Below are 15,744 nucleotides of genomic sequence, written 5' to 3'. Positions count from 1 at the left end.
GCGCCGAGGGGCTTGGGTGATGCGTGGGTTCCTGCTCCTGACGTTTTCCTGTGCATCCATTGGTTGCCGTGTCATAATGGGTCCAGTGGCGTCAGGGATTTATGCAGCCTAGCAGACCAACTCCAAAGGAGCCACGGTCTGAGGCAGCAAGATTAGAACGTTGGAGGTGAGAATTATTATATAGGATAGCATTTTTATTTGATCTCACATATATTTTCAAACATGCCAGCTTGTGAAGCATAAGGACGTACACAAGATGAATTATTGGTTTCATTGGTTAGATAACTAATTTGTTCTAAATCATAATCAGTGTGCCATTTGGAAGGGCTGGTTATAGGGACTTCCACTGCACCCTAGCAGGCGTTGTATTCGTGCATAGATGTTTTCACCTAGCAAAGGCCACCAAAACAGACATCATGTTATAAGAGTCAGGTGCTCAACATTCAGAGTTTCTATTCATAAATACAAAGGTTTTTATAAACAGTAAATTAGGTTGAAACCTGGGAGCATTTGACATGTTCATAAGCATGTTAACGTTTTTAATGCATGTTAACAATGTACATGCCAATATCCCTACAGGTGCTTTACATGGTTAGCACACACGCTAAGTATAGGCACACTAAAAACACTAACGCATCTTAGTAAACAGGGTCCCAGGCTTCCCAAGGCAGATTACAACAGTTAACATGAACCCATCAAGAAACAAGATATCCTCATTGAAATTTGTATTGTATAGAACAGTGTAGAAAAATGAGCACAAAATACAAACTTTATTAGTGCTGTGTCTACCAGCTACAATCATTTTAAAGCTGTTTTATTAATATTCAATTGTTATTTCATTATATATATATATCATATAAATTAAAAAGAAGTCAAATAAGTAAAAAAAAAAAAGCTTTGGTCCTCCACCTTTTAAGGCACTGCCTATCCAAGTGGAACAACTTTTGATTTTTTACAGATCAGATGGACCTCGCCTAGGCAGTCCGTTATTTCTAATCGGTTTTAGTTTTTACTATTGTTTTCAATAGCGTTTGCTATTATTTTGGGTGTACCAGTGTGTCGGCAAGCTCCGCCTACTGGCTTCAGGCTCTCACTCACCTCTTCTTGTTCCTCACGCTCTCTACTGTTCTCAATGTAGCCTCCGTCCGGCGAGAATCATTAACCTCTTTGCTGTACGGCGTCTCGCCCCTGCGGAAATAAAATACGATGTTACGTAAGTGGGGCGGGACGGGAGGCCGCAGCAGAGTAGAGTGCATGGTCGGCCCGCCGGAGTGTAAGCGAATCGCTGTCCTAAACGCGAGGGATTTTGAGCGAAACCTTGCGTAAGGTACAATGGGGATCACAGAGTGGGGCGATTCCGGCCTGCGGTGGGGTGGGGGGTTCAGAAAGGCGTGAGTTGCTAGACCTGTGTACAGCGGGGTTGAAACATAATGCGCTGTACACATGCGGGGAGGTACTGGGCCCATCAGAAGTGGAGTGGAGGTACGGACGGTAGTGGCACATGGCAGCAGCAGCAGCATCTAGAAGGGAAATGACAAGACCAGCGCCGCCGCTGGTAGTGCTCGATTTTGGCAGCTTTTGGGGCCTCCTTTCCACGGGCACTGAATAGTAATACCTTTAAGTACATCTTTGCCAGTAAAAGTTCATAAAATAAAAATGGTGTTTAAAAGTGTATCTTTTATTGTAAGAGTTGAAGCGTTGTGGATGCTGAAAGAATTGAAAAGATGCAACTTTTTTTTTTTTTTGCAGGAAATATGGATTCTGCACATTCTCTGTCAAAATGTAGGATAAACATGAATTTGAAGATTTCCTGTGTTGAGTGTCATGCAAAGGAAGTGCTAGTTAAATTTCAGGGTACATACGATACTGAATGTGAGTTTGACTACCATATATTACAAACAGAGCTTCAGTGTGTTCCAAAAATTAAAGATGACATCGATGTTGGTGAGTTCTGTTTGGTGGAAGATTAAAATATTTGGGGAGTGGCACAGAGGACGAATACTGGATAAAAAGAGGCTTTATACACAGTGTATTTTATTGATAGTGGCAAAGTTCTAAATGTTAGTGCCATTCAAGTTGCATCTGCCTGTGGAGAATTCTTCAACTGCCACCAAGGATGGTATATGGTATTATTTTTTCGAACATACTTCCACTAATCAAACGTGGTCTCTTAAGGCTTTAAATTATTTTTCAATCTCTTGTTGGATTGCAAGTTGAGGGTAATGTGGAAGCAGTTCTACCCTATCAAACTATCCTCCTTGAAGTGCCAAAAATTATTAACCATCTTATTGAACTGAAATTAGGAAAGTATGCTGATGGCGATTTATTCCACCTTATTGTGGAAATGTCAAAGGAATCGCCAGAAGATCTTAATAGTCAAATGCCAGACTTGCTTAAACAGAAAATCAGTAGGACAGATATTTCATTAAAGACAAATGAAATTCTTTCCAGATTCCAGTTGGCTATTGATGACCTTCAGCCACATTTATCTGTTGGAACTACAGAGAGAGTAAAAGTAACAGCAGCAATTAGCCCAAACAGATTTTATTGTCAAAAATTATCATGGCTACAGGAACTGCAAGATTTGACATCAGCTATGTCTTTGCAGTATGAAACTATCAGTAAAGAAAATGGCCTACGCTGTGAAAGCTTTGGAACAGTCTGTGCCGCACGACGAAAAGATGGGCAGTGGCACAGGGGAGTTATAGAGCAGCTCTTATTTGGAGATCAAGTTAAAGTTTGGTTCATGGATTTTGGTAGCAGTGAAACAGTGTTTTCTAATTATGTTTATAAACTTGAGCCACAGTTCCTTTTAGTACCAATGATGTCATTCCCGTGTACTTTGTCATGTTTAAATAATCAGAATGAACAAATTAGGAATTCTCAGTTGAAAAAGCTTAAACAGGCATTGTTAGGACAGAGTATTTATGCTCAAATTGATCTTTTCAGCACCAGAGAACATATTTTTCATGTTACATTGCACAACGAAGACCTAGACATTGATAACAAACACCACCTAACTAATCAGCTACTTCCTACATTTTCTTCAGCTGATCGTGCAAAAATGTTTAAAGACACAGCAGAACTTAAAACGAGAGAAAATCGTATTTCTTATCCAAGTGCTTTTGGAGTTGAAGAACAAGGAGATTATCCAGCAAAAGGCTGTCTTAAAATTCTATGCCGAACCGTAGAAATGAAAGTAGACTCTGTCCATGTGGCTTACGTTGAATATGTATTAAATCCATCTAACTTCTGGATTCGAACTGATATATACGAATGTGAATTTCTGACCATGATGAGAAAAATTTCAGAGCTTTATAGCACTTATGGTATTAATGACAACATTCTTGAAAATCCAAAACCTGGCTTACTTTGCTGTGCTCGATATACTAAGGACAGCCACTATTATCGAGCTGCTGTTGTTGAAGTACTTGATTCTCAAATCACGGTGTATTTTTTGGATTTTGGAAATACTGAAACAGTACCATTCTACGATGTAAAAATTTTGCTTCCACCTTTCAGTGAATTACCAGCTCTGGCTATGTGTTGTACACTTGCCCGTACGTGTCCTATGGAAGATATATGGATAAAAAGTGCAACTGATTACTTTAAAATGACTGTGTTTGGAAAGGAGATCTTAGTCCATGTTCTTACAAAGCGGAATAACAAGTATGTTGTTGATGTACACCTGACAGAAACTTCAGAGAAATCAAATGTTGTTGCTCTTATGGTACAGGCTGGATTTGCTGAGTATTGGGAGCTAAAGCCAGGTTACTGTCCCCCAGGTAGGGATCTGCAGAATTTCAAAGTACATCCTCAAATTTCAGATTTGAGAAGTAAAGACAAAAATCCTAAGAAGAATAAATTTATTTGTATTGGCAAAATGATGTCAGGAACGGTCAATTCCTGCCAAGTTAATTCTTCAGAAAAGCCAATGGCTCGTTCTGAAAATCATACTACTTCTCATCTAAATTGGGAACATACCCTTTCGAATTTATCAGCTAGGACAAATTATCCTGTATGTTCATATAAGCAACATGTATTTAAACCAGGAACTGTCCTTGATGTTGTTTGTTCACATATAATATCCCCAGGAGATTTTTGGTGCCAGCTGGATAGCAAATTAGCAGAATTGAAAACACTGATGAAGGAAATTCAGAACTACTACAACGTCTCTAATGAGCCTTACCAACCTGGACAGGCTGGTTGTGTTGCTAAGTATCTGAAGGATGGGAAATGGTATAGAGCATCTATTTTGAAACAAGTGTCAAAAAAAGAAGTAGAGGTGATGTTTGTTGACTATGGTTACAAAATGACTGTTCTAGTTGCAGATCTCCAAGCTATTAACCACAAATTTCTTCACTTTGAGGGTCAGGCGTTTAGATGTGGCCTCTACAATTTAATAGAGCCTTTATATTCAGAGCCCCTAACCTGGACAAGAGAAGCTTGCAGAGATTTTAAAAGTTTTGTTACTAATGCTCCCAGTGGATCACTGAAATGCACTATCTATGCTTTAGCTGTGAAAAGTCGTAAAAGTCTCTGCAACATAGTCAGTTTGGAGACCCCCTTTATAAGAGCAGACCAGTTTCTTATTGAGTGTGGCCATGCAAAGTCTGGGTTATCCACGCAGCTTACATCATCGATGTCCCTTCAGAGCTTCTACTATTCTTCATTTAATCTGAAAATTGGAAGTGAAGAGGAGGTACATATCACTCATATATATAGTCCTGGAAGTTTTTTTTACCAACTTAATAAAAACACTAAAACTTTAGACAAATTGATGACAAAGATAGCCGAAATTGGTAATAGAATGCAAGGGCAAAAATGGGAAGGCAGTAGATTGAGTGTGTGCATAGCAAAATATTTTGAAGATGGACATTTTTACAGAGCTTTAGCATATCCTATTGAATCATCATCTTATGTGATGGTAGACTTTGTGGATTTTGGAAACAAACAAATGGTAGAACAACATGAAGTGCTTCCTATTCCAGAAGAAGCCACAGAAGTATTCTTTACACCTATGCAAGCCATTAAATGCTGTCTCTCAGATTTAAATGAAAATGACTTTCCAGTGGCTGTGACCAAGTGGTTTGAAGAGAATTGCTTAGGAAAGCCACTGAAGGCAGTTTTAGTATCCAGGGACACAGGTGGGCAACTGGCAATAGAATTATATGATGGGTGTCTTCAGATTAACACAAAAATTAAAGATATGTTGCAAGTGCATGGTGGAGAACTGCATAATAGGGACAACAAATCAGTACCTAAATTAACAAATGAGCAAAATATTCAGAAAGTGGTTGAAAGCAAAACTACGGAGAGTTGCTTCTTAAAAGCTGAAAGTAAAAATCAGATCAATGATGAGTTAAATAAGATGCATGACCAAAGCATTTCTAAGAACAAAAAACAACTTGTGCCTCATACTCAGGATATGGTTTTTCAGCCTGTATCAGTCAGCAAGAATGAAAATAGTTTCAAAAGTACTGGTTTAAACAAAGGAATGGGTTCACATTGTGAAGTTACAGATTGGGACGCTCCTTTGGATTCATCAGTGCATGAACATTTTATGGAAAGTACGACAAAGCATTGTACAAAAGAGGTACACAAAAAGTTTGAACATGAAAAGGACGTTACTGTGCCAAAATACGCTGATATTCCTCAGCCAAATATTGACCAGAATTCAAAGCATAAAGCATTTATTTCTCATGTTAACAGCCCTTTTTGTTTCTATGTCCATCTTGCTGAAGATGAGGACTTAATAGTTCAGTTGGCAGATGAACTTAATAAAATAACTGTATATTCTGTGCAGAACTTCAGTGAGCTTTCAGCCGGAGATGTACTCCTAGCAGAATATACATACGATCATGCTTTGTATAGAGCAGTTATTAAAGACATCAAATCAGTTAACTCCTTTGGTGTAGAATTTATTGATTATGGTAATTCAGCAACTGTAAATAATTCTCAAATATATAAGCTTCAGAGGAAATTCTTAACTATACCGAGGTTTGCTGTCCCTTGCTCTCTTAATGGAGTAAACAGTACAAAACCCGATGAGATATGGAGCAAGGAAATTACCTCCTATTTTACAGAAAAGGTGACAGGGCAATCGGTTCTGTGTGAGTTTTTACAATTGCATAACGGACAGTGGAAAGTTAACATAATTTCTAATGAAAGGAGTCTAGGTGATGAGCTAGTGCAATATCAACAATCCTTAGAATTGAAGAAACTTTTGTGTGTCTCGAAACAATGTGGTCTGACTGACCATACTAATCTAGAGCAACAAGAAAGCATGTCGCACAAAACTTCCAAAGAGGATGAACTGGTGAAAAAATCTGAGAACAATAAGTGCATCATTGCACAGTGCACAGTTTTAAGTAATCAAGTTCCATATCTAAGACTAAAACCTGGACAGTTAGAAAAAGTCCAGGTGCTTAATTTTTCAGACTCTGGAGACTTCTATGTTACTTTTCCAAGACGTGCAAGACAGTCGTTCCATTTAACATTATTAATTAACAAGGCGGTAAAAAGAAAAGATAATATTCTAGTAGCAGAGTATGTTCAAGAAGGCATACAGTGTTTGACAAAATCAGAAAAGAAATTGGAATGGTTTAGATCAGAAGTTATAAAAGTATATCAAGATGAAAAGAAAATTTTAGTCTTCTTTATGGATCACGGATTTACGGAAAAAGTAAAGATATCTGATATCAGAATGCTGAGTGATGATGTAAAAGCCATTCCCAGGCAGATTGTTGCGTGTAAATGGCTTTTCATTGAACATGTTACAAAGATGTCATTTGGCAACATAATGAATTCATTCACTAATCATGAAGTAAAAATCCTTTTTCAGAGTTACTTGGAGTCCATCTGTACTTGGAAAGTTGAAATTATAATAGATGGCAAACTACTTATGCAGTATTTAAATGAAACTAGTTTTGAAGGGGAGAAAACTTTACATAGGAAATACACATCACCCTTCCAGATTGTTCCTTGGGCTGAACTGGAAAGCTATAAGCAGTACTATGTATTTGCAGCTACTGTTATTACGCCATCATTTTTTTACATACAGTTGAAAGATTTTCTGAATGCTATGGAAACTTTGTGTATGTTGCTGTGTGATCTTCCTGAGCCTGAGAATATGCCTTCCTTACCACCTGAGTTTATTCTCATTGGTTCCCATTGCTTGATTAAACATGTTTCAGAAGATCAGTGGTACAGAGCAGAAATTTCTGGAGTTTCTGATCATTCTGTGCTCCTTACACTCTTGGATATTGGTTGCACGCTCTGTATCCCTTATTATAATGTCTACACACTGAAAATTATTCCAGAAGATATTGCACGTGTACCAAGATTAGTGTATTGTTGCTCTTTGACTGGAGCGGTTCCTGCAACAGGAGAGCATTGGACAGAGGAAGCTATTCATTTCTTTCAAGACCATTTGAATAAAGACTACCTGACTTTCCAGTTTAAAGAATACAATCCAGAAATCTGCCTGGAAGTAGATTTAATGAGTGGGCAAACAAATCTAGCAGATCAGTTGGTTGGTGCTGGACATGCCATTTACACCAAAAGAAGCACAGTGTGGCTTGATGCAAGTGATTGTACAAAATGTAGTAATAAAAATGACAAAGGATTCCAGGAAATAGAGAAAAGACATGTTTTGAAGCTTCCCAGAATGAAACGTGACTGTGTTGATAGTAAAATATTAGCATCTGACAAGAGAGGAAACCCACCAAGATCTCCATTTTCAAGAAAGCTCATTGTTGGTAAACCATTAAGCATCAATGGTGTACAGCTGAACAGGGAAACAAGTTCACATCATGTCAAAAGGAATGCAAAGGGTGCTCAAATATTTAAGGAGGAGGAAAAAGAGACATTTTCAGTACAGTCTGATAACCTGAAATGTAAAGATGAAAATGGATTGTATGGAACTACAGAACTGAGAACCCCCAAAAATGATTATCGCTAATGAAGTAGTACTGAAAAAGGATATTCAAACTGTAAGTATTAATGTAATTTTAGAAATTATTTTCCTAGCATGCAAAATTTACTGTTAGGCTTAATACAGAGGTTGTGATGACTATTTTTTTTAAAGTAATCAGTGTGTTGAAAATTCATGCAAAGCAAATGATATATTTCAACTGCTGAAATGCAAAAAGGGCTGCAAAATATCTTTTTTGCAAAATGCCAAGTACTCTTTCTTGGATGTTCAGAAACAAATGATTTGTTCTGCTTTTTGAATGTCATCAACATAATGTGAAGTACTAATTGGCTTTGCTTGTCTGCTTTCTTTGTAGAAGTACACATCCCCGCTGTCTCTTTATTATAGACTCTCTGTAGGAAGAGAGAAGGGAAGGATACAGTGAATATTTAATAATTTGGAGAGGGTATTAAGTATAGCGGTGATATTGCATTAACTCCATAGACTTCTATTTTCCACACTACGTGTTTACTATTTTAATGTTCTGAAGTTATAACTTTGAACCCATCTGCCAAGCTGCCTACCTTTCCTCTGAGCATGTGTGAAAATGTAGCTGAACCATTGTTAACTCATCCTTGCTTCCTTTTTGATATTGGGGCGCCATGGGTTACCGTCTGTCTAGTCGGATCTGTTCGTTGCTGCTGTTCCGCAGACCAGCCACCAACCAACTGCGGTCTGACCTGTTGTGCTGTGAGTGTTAGCATTTGTTCCTGGCTACAACTTCCCTGCTCTCTCTCCCAAGATTGACGACCTAAAGCTGGACCTCCCCCGGTTCCCGTTTCATCTCTCCGGGCCGCTCCTGTTTCTGGTACTCAGCCCATTCACCAGCCATTGTTCATCGCTGCAGCGCCATTGGGCCTCTAGCACCTCATCTCCTGGTCGCTGCTCCACTCGTTTAGGGTGCTGGTGGTCAGTACCAAAGCAGTTTTCAACTTAACTTGCACCATGTTGTTCCGGCTTGGCCAGTCCGGCCTCTTCACATCTTTTCCAGCCTTCCCCGATTCTGTTTGTGGCCCACTTCTTTCTCTTAGTCTGGATGGGTATTTCACCAGCTCTCCATCATGGATTGCCATGCAGACAGTTGTCCTAGCTACTCTGAGCCGTCTCAACATCTGGAGTCTAACGAAGACCAGCCTATCTCTGACTGCCATCTTCAGATAGTCTCTCTTCCCTTTCCCTGTTTCTTCTAACTCTGTTCCTTCTTTCTTGTTTCATGTAATTGTATTTGTGCAACATTGTAAGCCACTTTGAGTCTGCATCCCTGTGGAAAAAAGTGGGATATAAATGTGCAAAATACATAAAATAAAATATTGCCTTTCCCCCAACACTATTACCAACATTGCTTCGTTCTCCCTCTGATGCGAATGTTGATGTCCCTATCCGTTCCTCAGTTTTCTACTTTTGATAAATCTGTCCTAACCCATCTTATCCCTTTCTGCAGATACAACCCCTTCCCTTACAGACACTGTATTCCCCCTCTGTTCTCTTTTGCTGATGCTGGGTCCATTCTCGACCTTCTCTGCTGCCTTAGTTCTGTCTTTCCTTCTTATTTCTAAATGTGAAGAATTTAACCACCAATAAATGAAACCTACTTTCTAATCATAGATGTGGTTACAAAACACTGTGGTGATAATAAACTACATCTTCATACATGTAGCTATCAATATACTAAAAAAGGAAGTAGAATGCTTTGGAGGAAAAAGCCTCTGTATGACTGTGGTCCAAGACTGCTTCATTACTCACTGAACTTCCGTTCTTCATCGGCTAAAAAACCTCCAATGCTTATATTCCTTTACTCCTCCCTCTCCTTCTCTGCACATATTCAGCAGACTGCTAAAACCTGTCGTTTTTCTCTATAATATCACCAAAATTTGCCCTTTCCTTTCTGAGCACACTACCAGAACCCTCATCCACACTCTTTATCACCTCTCGCTTAGACTATTGCAACTTGCTTCTCACAGGTCTCCCACTTTGCCATCTCTCTCCTCTTCAATCTGTTCAATTCTGCTGCACGACTAATATTCCGCCAGTGTCATTATGCTCATATTAGCCCTCTCCTCAAGTCACTTCACAGGCTTCCTATCCGTTTTCCGCATACAGTTCAAACTCCTCTTATTTTCAACCTAATGATGACCCCATTAGCTAAGGCCTTATCCACCCAAGGCCTCAACCCATTCATCTATGCAGACGACGTTACAATATACATCCCTTTCAAACATGATCTGTCAGAAATCACCAACGAAATCAACCTCGGCCTGCACACCATGAACTCATGGGCGAATGCATTCCAGCTAAAACTCAATACAGAAAAAACACACTGTCTCATCCCAATACAACACAAACATACACACAAACTTGAACACTCCAGATTACACCCTCCGTATCTCAGCCTGAAAATACTCGGTGTTACAATCGACCATAGCTTGACACTTGAGAGCCAAGTTTCAATGTGGAAACTCAAATGCATGAAACCATTCTTCCCGAGGGCAACATTCCGTAACCTAATACAATCAATGGTACTAAACCATGCTGACTACTGCAATGGAATTTATGCGGGATGCAAAGAGCAACTCATAAAGAAACTACAGACTGCTCAAAACACAGCAGCCAGGCTTATATTTGGAAAATCGTGATTCGAAAGCACCAAACCCCTTCGAGAAAAACTGCATTGGCTCCCAATCAAAGAACGTATTGCTTTCAAAATCTGCACCCTGGTCCACAAAATTATCTATGGCTAATCCCCGGGATATATGATTGTAAGCTCTAGGGACTGTCTCTTTGTATCAGGTGTTCAGTGCTGCGTGCGTCTGGTAGTGCTATACAAATGCTAATAATAATAATATATGACTGACCTCATAGACTTACCAACCAGAAACACAATCAGATCATCACGAACATACTTAAATCTTCACTACTCTAGCTGTAAAGGACTCAAGTACAAATCAGTTGAGGCATTGAGCTTCTCCTATATTTTTATTTTATTTTATTTTTGTTACATTTGTACCCCACGCTTTCCCACTCATGGCAGGTTCAATGCGGCTTACATGGGGCAATGGATGGTTAAGTGACTTGCCCAGAGTCACAAGGAGCTGCCTGTGCCGGGAATCGAACTCAGTTCCTCAGTTCCCCAGGACCAAAGTCCACCACCCTAACCGCTAGGCCACTCCTCCACACGCAACTGTGGAATGCACTACCGAAAGCCGTGAAAACAACGTACGACCACCTTAACTTCCAGAAATCACTGAAGACCAACCTGTTTGAAAAGGCATACCCTACTGACCCAACTTAAGCGCGTGAACCCTGCAACACAACGAAACCAAAGCTCTTAATGAACACTATATAACTCTTCTCTACGATTCCCTAATGTGTCTGTAACACATGAATTTCATTTGACCATAACACCACTTTGTATTTGTTTCATTACCGGAGGTGACTAACGCCTCACGGTACTATGTAAGCCATATTGAGCCTGCAAAAAGGTGGGAAAATGTGGGGTACAAATGTAATAAATAATCTACACCCTTCTCCTCCACCGCTAACTCCAGACTCCGTTCCTTTTATCTTGCTACACCATATACCTGGAATAGACTTCCTGGGCTAGTACGTCAAGCTCCATCTCTGGTCGTCTTCAAATCTAAAAGCCCACCTTTTTGATGCTGCTTTTAACTCCTAACTCTTATTCACTTCTTCAGAACCCTTATTTTATCATCCTCACTTTATAATATTCCCTTATGTTTGTCCTAACTAGATTGTAAGCTCTGTCGAGCAGGGACTGTCTCTTCATGTTCAGGTGTACAGTGCTGTGTACGTCTAATAGCGCTATAGAGATGATAAGTAGTAGTAGTAGTACTTTCCTCTTGATTGTTTAAATTTCAGTTTTTCCTCCGAAGCGTTATACTTTCTCTTTTAGTATATTGATAGCTACATGCATGTAGATGTAGTTTATTGATCACCACAGTTTTTGGTAACCACATTTATGTTTAGAAAGATACCTTTTTCTACCCTGCACAATGGGATACATTCTTTGTCTTGTGATGCACCATTCTAATGTCCTCCCATTCCCATCCCTGTCATACCTTTAGTCTCCAAGCCTTTCTCCCCATTTCTGATTGCTTTATTTCTTGTCTTCCCTCCCATCTGTGCATCTAGTGAAAACTTTACTCCACAATACTTTTATCTTCTTCCTTTGATCTCCTACTCCAGTGACACCACCACACCTTTGCCTTACTCTTTCCAGGGCCGGTACTAGGCTTTCTGGTGCCCTCCTGCAGCCTATTATACTATTATACTCATATCACCCCTCTCCTCAGGTCACTTCACTGGCTTCCGATCAGATACCACATTCAATTCAAGCTTCTCCTTCTTACCTACAAATGCACTCAGTCTGCTGCCCCTCACTATCTTTCTACCCTCATCTCCCCTTACGTTCCCGCCCGTAACCTCCGTTCACAGGATAAATCCCTCCTCTCAGTACCCTTCTCCACCACCGCCAACTCCAGGCTCCGCTCATTCTGCCTCGCCTCACCCTATGCTTGGAACAACCTTCCTGAACCCTTACGCCAAGCCCCCTCCCTGCCCGTCTTCAAGTCTTTGCTTAAAGCCCACCTCTTCAATGCTGCGTTCGGCACCTAACCCTTACCGTTCAGTGAATCCAGGCTGCCCCAATTTGACTGCCCCTATCGGACCGACCGTTCACTTGTCTATTAGATTGTAAGCTCTTTGAGCAGGGACTGTCTCTCTTTGTTAAATTGTACAGCGCTGTGTAACCCTAGTAGCGCTCTAGAAATGTTTAGTAGTAGTATTAGTCAGCGCCCCCTACCCATCCAACTAGGCTTTCTGACGCCCTCCTGCAGCCTATTAGTCAGCGCCCCCTACCCATCCAAGGGTGGGGTCACTATGGCTCTGCCCCTACACTAGCCACCCCCTACAGTAGCCACACCCCTTTTACCGGCCATGGCGCATATAAACAGGCTTCAGAGGAGGACTGGACACTGAGAGGGAAGGGAATTGTGGAGCCGAGCCTGCCGCTTTCACTGCCGCCGCTGCGACTTGAGGTAAAATAAAAATTTTAAAGGTAGCAGGGCGGCAGGAAGGAAAGGACGGCTGTTGTGGGAAGCTGAGGGCGGGCAGGTGAGGAATCGGATCGTGAAGACCTCTCCTGGCAGTGATAAGCATGGCTTGTGGCACCCTCCAGAGGTTAGCCCCCTGCCACGCTTACCGCGCTTACCGGGTTGTGCTGGCCCTGACTCTTTCCTTCCAAGGTTCTTTATAGAGCTGGCAAGGAGGCTTAATTTTTGAGAGGGAGATTTTAGGACGTGTCCACCCTACCTCCTCTACTTCTGGCTCCATCTCCGCACACCTCAATTCCATGACCACCTTTTTCTCCAATTCTTCACTGCACTAACAAACCACACTCCCCTTTGTCAGCAGCAGGAGACACTAATATAAAATGTCATCTCCTGTTGCTATGGAACCAGTCTCGCGATAAGAGCTGTGAGATTTTGTAGTTCTTATTGCAAGACTCATCCTATGGCAGCAGGAGATGATGTATTAATGTGTCTCTTGCCACTGCTTGCCCTGGAATTGGTTGTTTGGAATATTACTACTAATTGGGTTTCTGCTAGGTACTTTGGCCTAGATTGGCCACTGTGTTTGCTGTGTGCCTCATCTTAATCAGACCTAGTATTTTCTCTCCAGCCCTGCCATCATATAATCAGTAGTTTGGTACCATACCGGCCTTTAAAGCGACTAGGGCTCTTCAGCTTGGAGAAAAGGCGGCAGAGGGGAGATATGATAGAGGTCTATAAAATGAGTGGAGTTAAACGGGTAGATGTGAAGCGTCTGTTTACGCTTTCCAAAAATACTAGGACTAAGGGGCATGCGATGAAGCTACAATGTAGTAAATTTAAAACGAATTGGAGACATTTTTTCTTCACTCTATGTGTAATTAAACTCTGGAATTCGTTGCCAGAGAATGTGGTAAAGGTGGTTAGCTTAGCGGAGTTTAAAAAAGGTTTGGACGGCTTACTTCCATAGACCATTATTAAATGGACTTGGGGAAAATCCACTATTTTTGGGATAAGCAACATAAAATATTTTGTACTTTTTTGGGATCTTGCCAGGTATTTGTGACCTGGATTGGCCACTGTTGGAAACAGGATGCTGGGCCTTTGGTCTGTCCCAGTATAGCAATACTTATGTACTCTTTGTGTTCTGTTTTTAAATCCATTCCCTATCCACCAAAGGGCATTTGCCTTCTATGCCATAACTTTTAATTTCCTCAAGAGTCTCTTATAATGTACTTTGTCAAATGCTTTCTAAACTCCAGATACACTGTATTAACTAGCTCGCCTTTATTCATGTTTTTTTTACGCCTTCAAAAATAATATAGCAGATTAGTGAAGCCAAACTTCCCTTAGCTATATCCATGTTGGCATTGTCACATTAAATCATTACTATCTATATGTTCAGTAATTTTGTTCTATGTATTTCTCTCTCATTTTGCTCAGCACTGATGTGAAGCTAATCAGTGTGTACTTTTTCCAGATCACTTCTGAAACCTCCTGTTTTTTTAAAATAATTGAACAAGGTCTTAGTGCAGTACACGAAACTATTCAACCAAGAATTCAATAACAGTTCATTGAAGAACAAAGAAAAATAGTTACAACACAAACCAACAGTTCTCTCCCTCCCAGCAAAATAAACTAGCCAGACCAAAACAAAACAGGAGGAGAGCAAAGTACAACCCCATTCTTTGCCCAATTTTTTTTCCAGTCAGATGATTTCCCTCACCAGGGAAAACAAAAATTCATTCCCATACCCACTCTACTAATAAAATGAAGCAATAAATGTTCCCCCCCTCTCCAAAAAAAAAAAAAAACAATAAAACCCAGAGAAACTAACCCCAACCTAAACTCAGAATGGGCAAAAGAAATAGGGTGCAACAAGGATCTCTGAGGAACCACTCAGCAAAAACAACCCCCATAGAGAAGTCCATATAATAGACCAGGCACTTTCAGAGAGCAAAGTCACCAAAGGTCCCCACAGTTTTTCCCATGTAATCATAGCCTTAGAACGTTCAGCCCTTAATTTTCTCATGATACAAATCAAGGTGAGTCAACCTGCAATCAGACACTGCTGGATCCTACAATTCTGTGGGATAATATATTCAAGGACTGCTGCCAAACAGAAAAATAATTGGGTGCCAAGAAAAACATCTAGGACTAACAGCATTCAAACTTTGGGCAAAGCCATCAAAATATGACCCATAGTTCCTCAGGCTGCACATTGCCTCCAGCAACTGGAAGATACATTCCGATAAATACATGCTGTCTCACTGATGTAAGATACCAATAATAAAAAATCTTAATTGAGTTTTCTTGCAGATTAAGAGCCTTGGTGTGAGTAAATAGAATTTTTGTTGCCTGTGTTTTGTTGAATTGTACTTTGTATGCATTTTATGTGAGCTGCTTAGGCTTAAGTGGGCTGGGACTGTTTAAATAAATAATGCTTGTCCCACATCTCAGAAGCATAACAAACCCCTAGTTCAGTTTCCCATTTAACTCTATAACCCATATGTTTTGGTCTCTGCTGACAAAAATGTCTATACAATACTGAAACCAAGTGCTTATTCACAAATCTACTTTAAGTGCAACACTAGTTTTTTTGATCTTTCACCTATTAAGAAAATAGCTAAATATGCATAGTGATGATATGACAGCACGCACGCACAGGTGAGCTTAGCAAAGTTCATAAGTTGATCATCAAAG

General features: G+C 40.3%; 1 protein-coding gene across 1 annotated transcript in view; it reads left to right on the top strand.

Moving 5' to 3' along the window:
- The first annotated feature begins 1,128 nt into the window (after positions 1 to 1,128).
- TDRD15 (tudor domain containing 15) overlaps positions 1,129 to 15,744 on the top strand; it is a 28,236-nt gene continuing 13,620 nt past the window's right edge. The window contains exons 1-3 of the mRNA XM_030195141.1: positions 1,129 to 1,213; positions 1,750 to 1,944; positions 2,214 to 7,994. Of these exons, the coding sequence (XP_030051001.1) occupies positions 1,207 to 1,213; positions 1,750 to 1,944; positions 2,214 to 7,963 (5,952 nt within the window). The 5' untranslated portion in view covers positions 1,129 to 1,206 and the 3' untranslated portion in view covers positions 7,964 to 7,994. The remainder of the gene's footprint in view (positions 1,214 to 1,749; positions 1,945 to 2,213; positions 7,995 to 15,744) is intronic.

Source organism: Microcaecilia unicolor, chromosome 3 (genome assembly GCF_901765095.1).
Source record: "Microcaecilia unicolor chromosome 3, aMicUni1.1, whole genome shotgun sequence".
Classification (NCBI taxonomy): Eukaryota; Metazoa; Chordata; class Amphibia; order Gymnophiona; family Siphonopidae; genus Microcaecilia; species Microcaecilia unicolor.
Note: the sequence above shows the minus strand (reverse complement) of the source record. Positions and strands in the feature narration are given on the sequence as shown.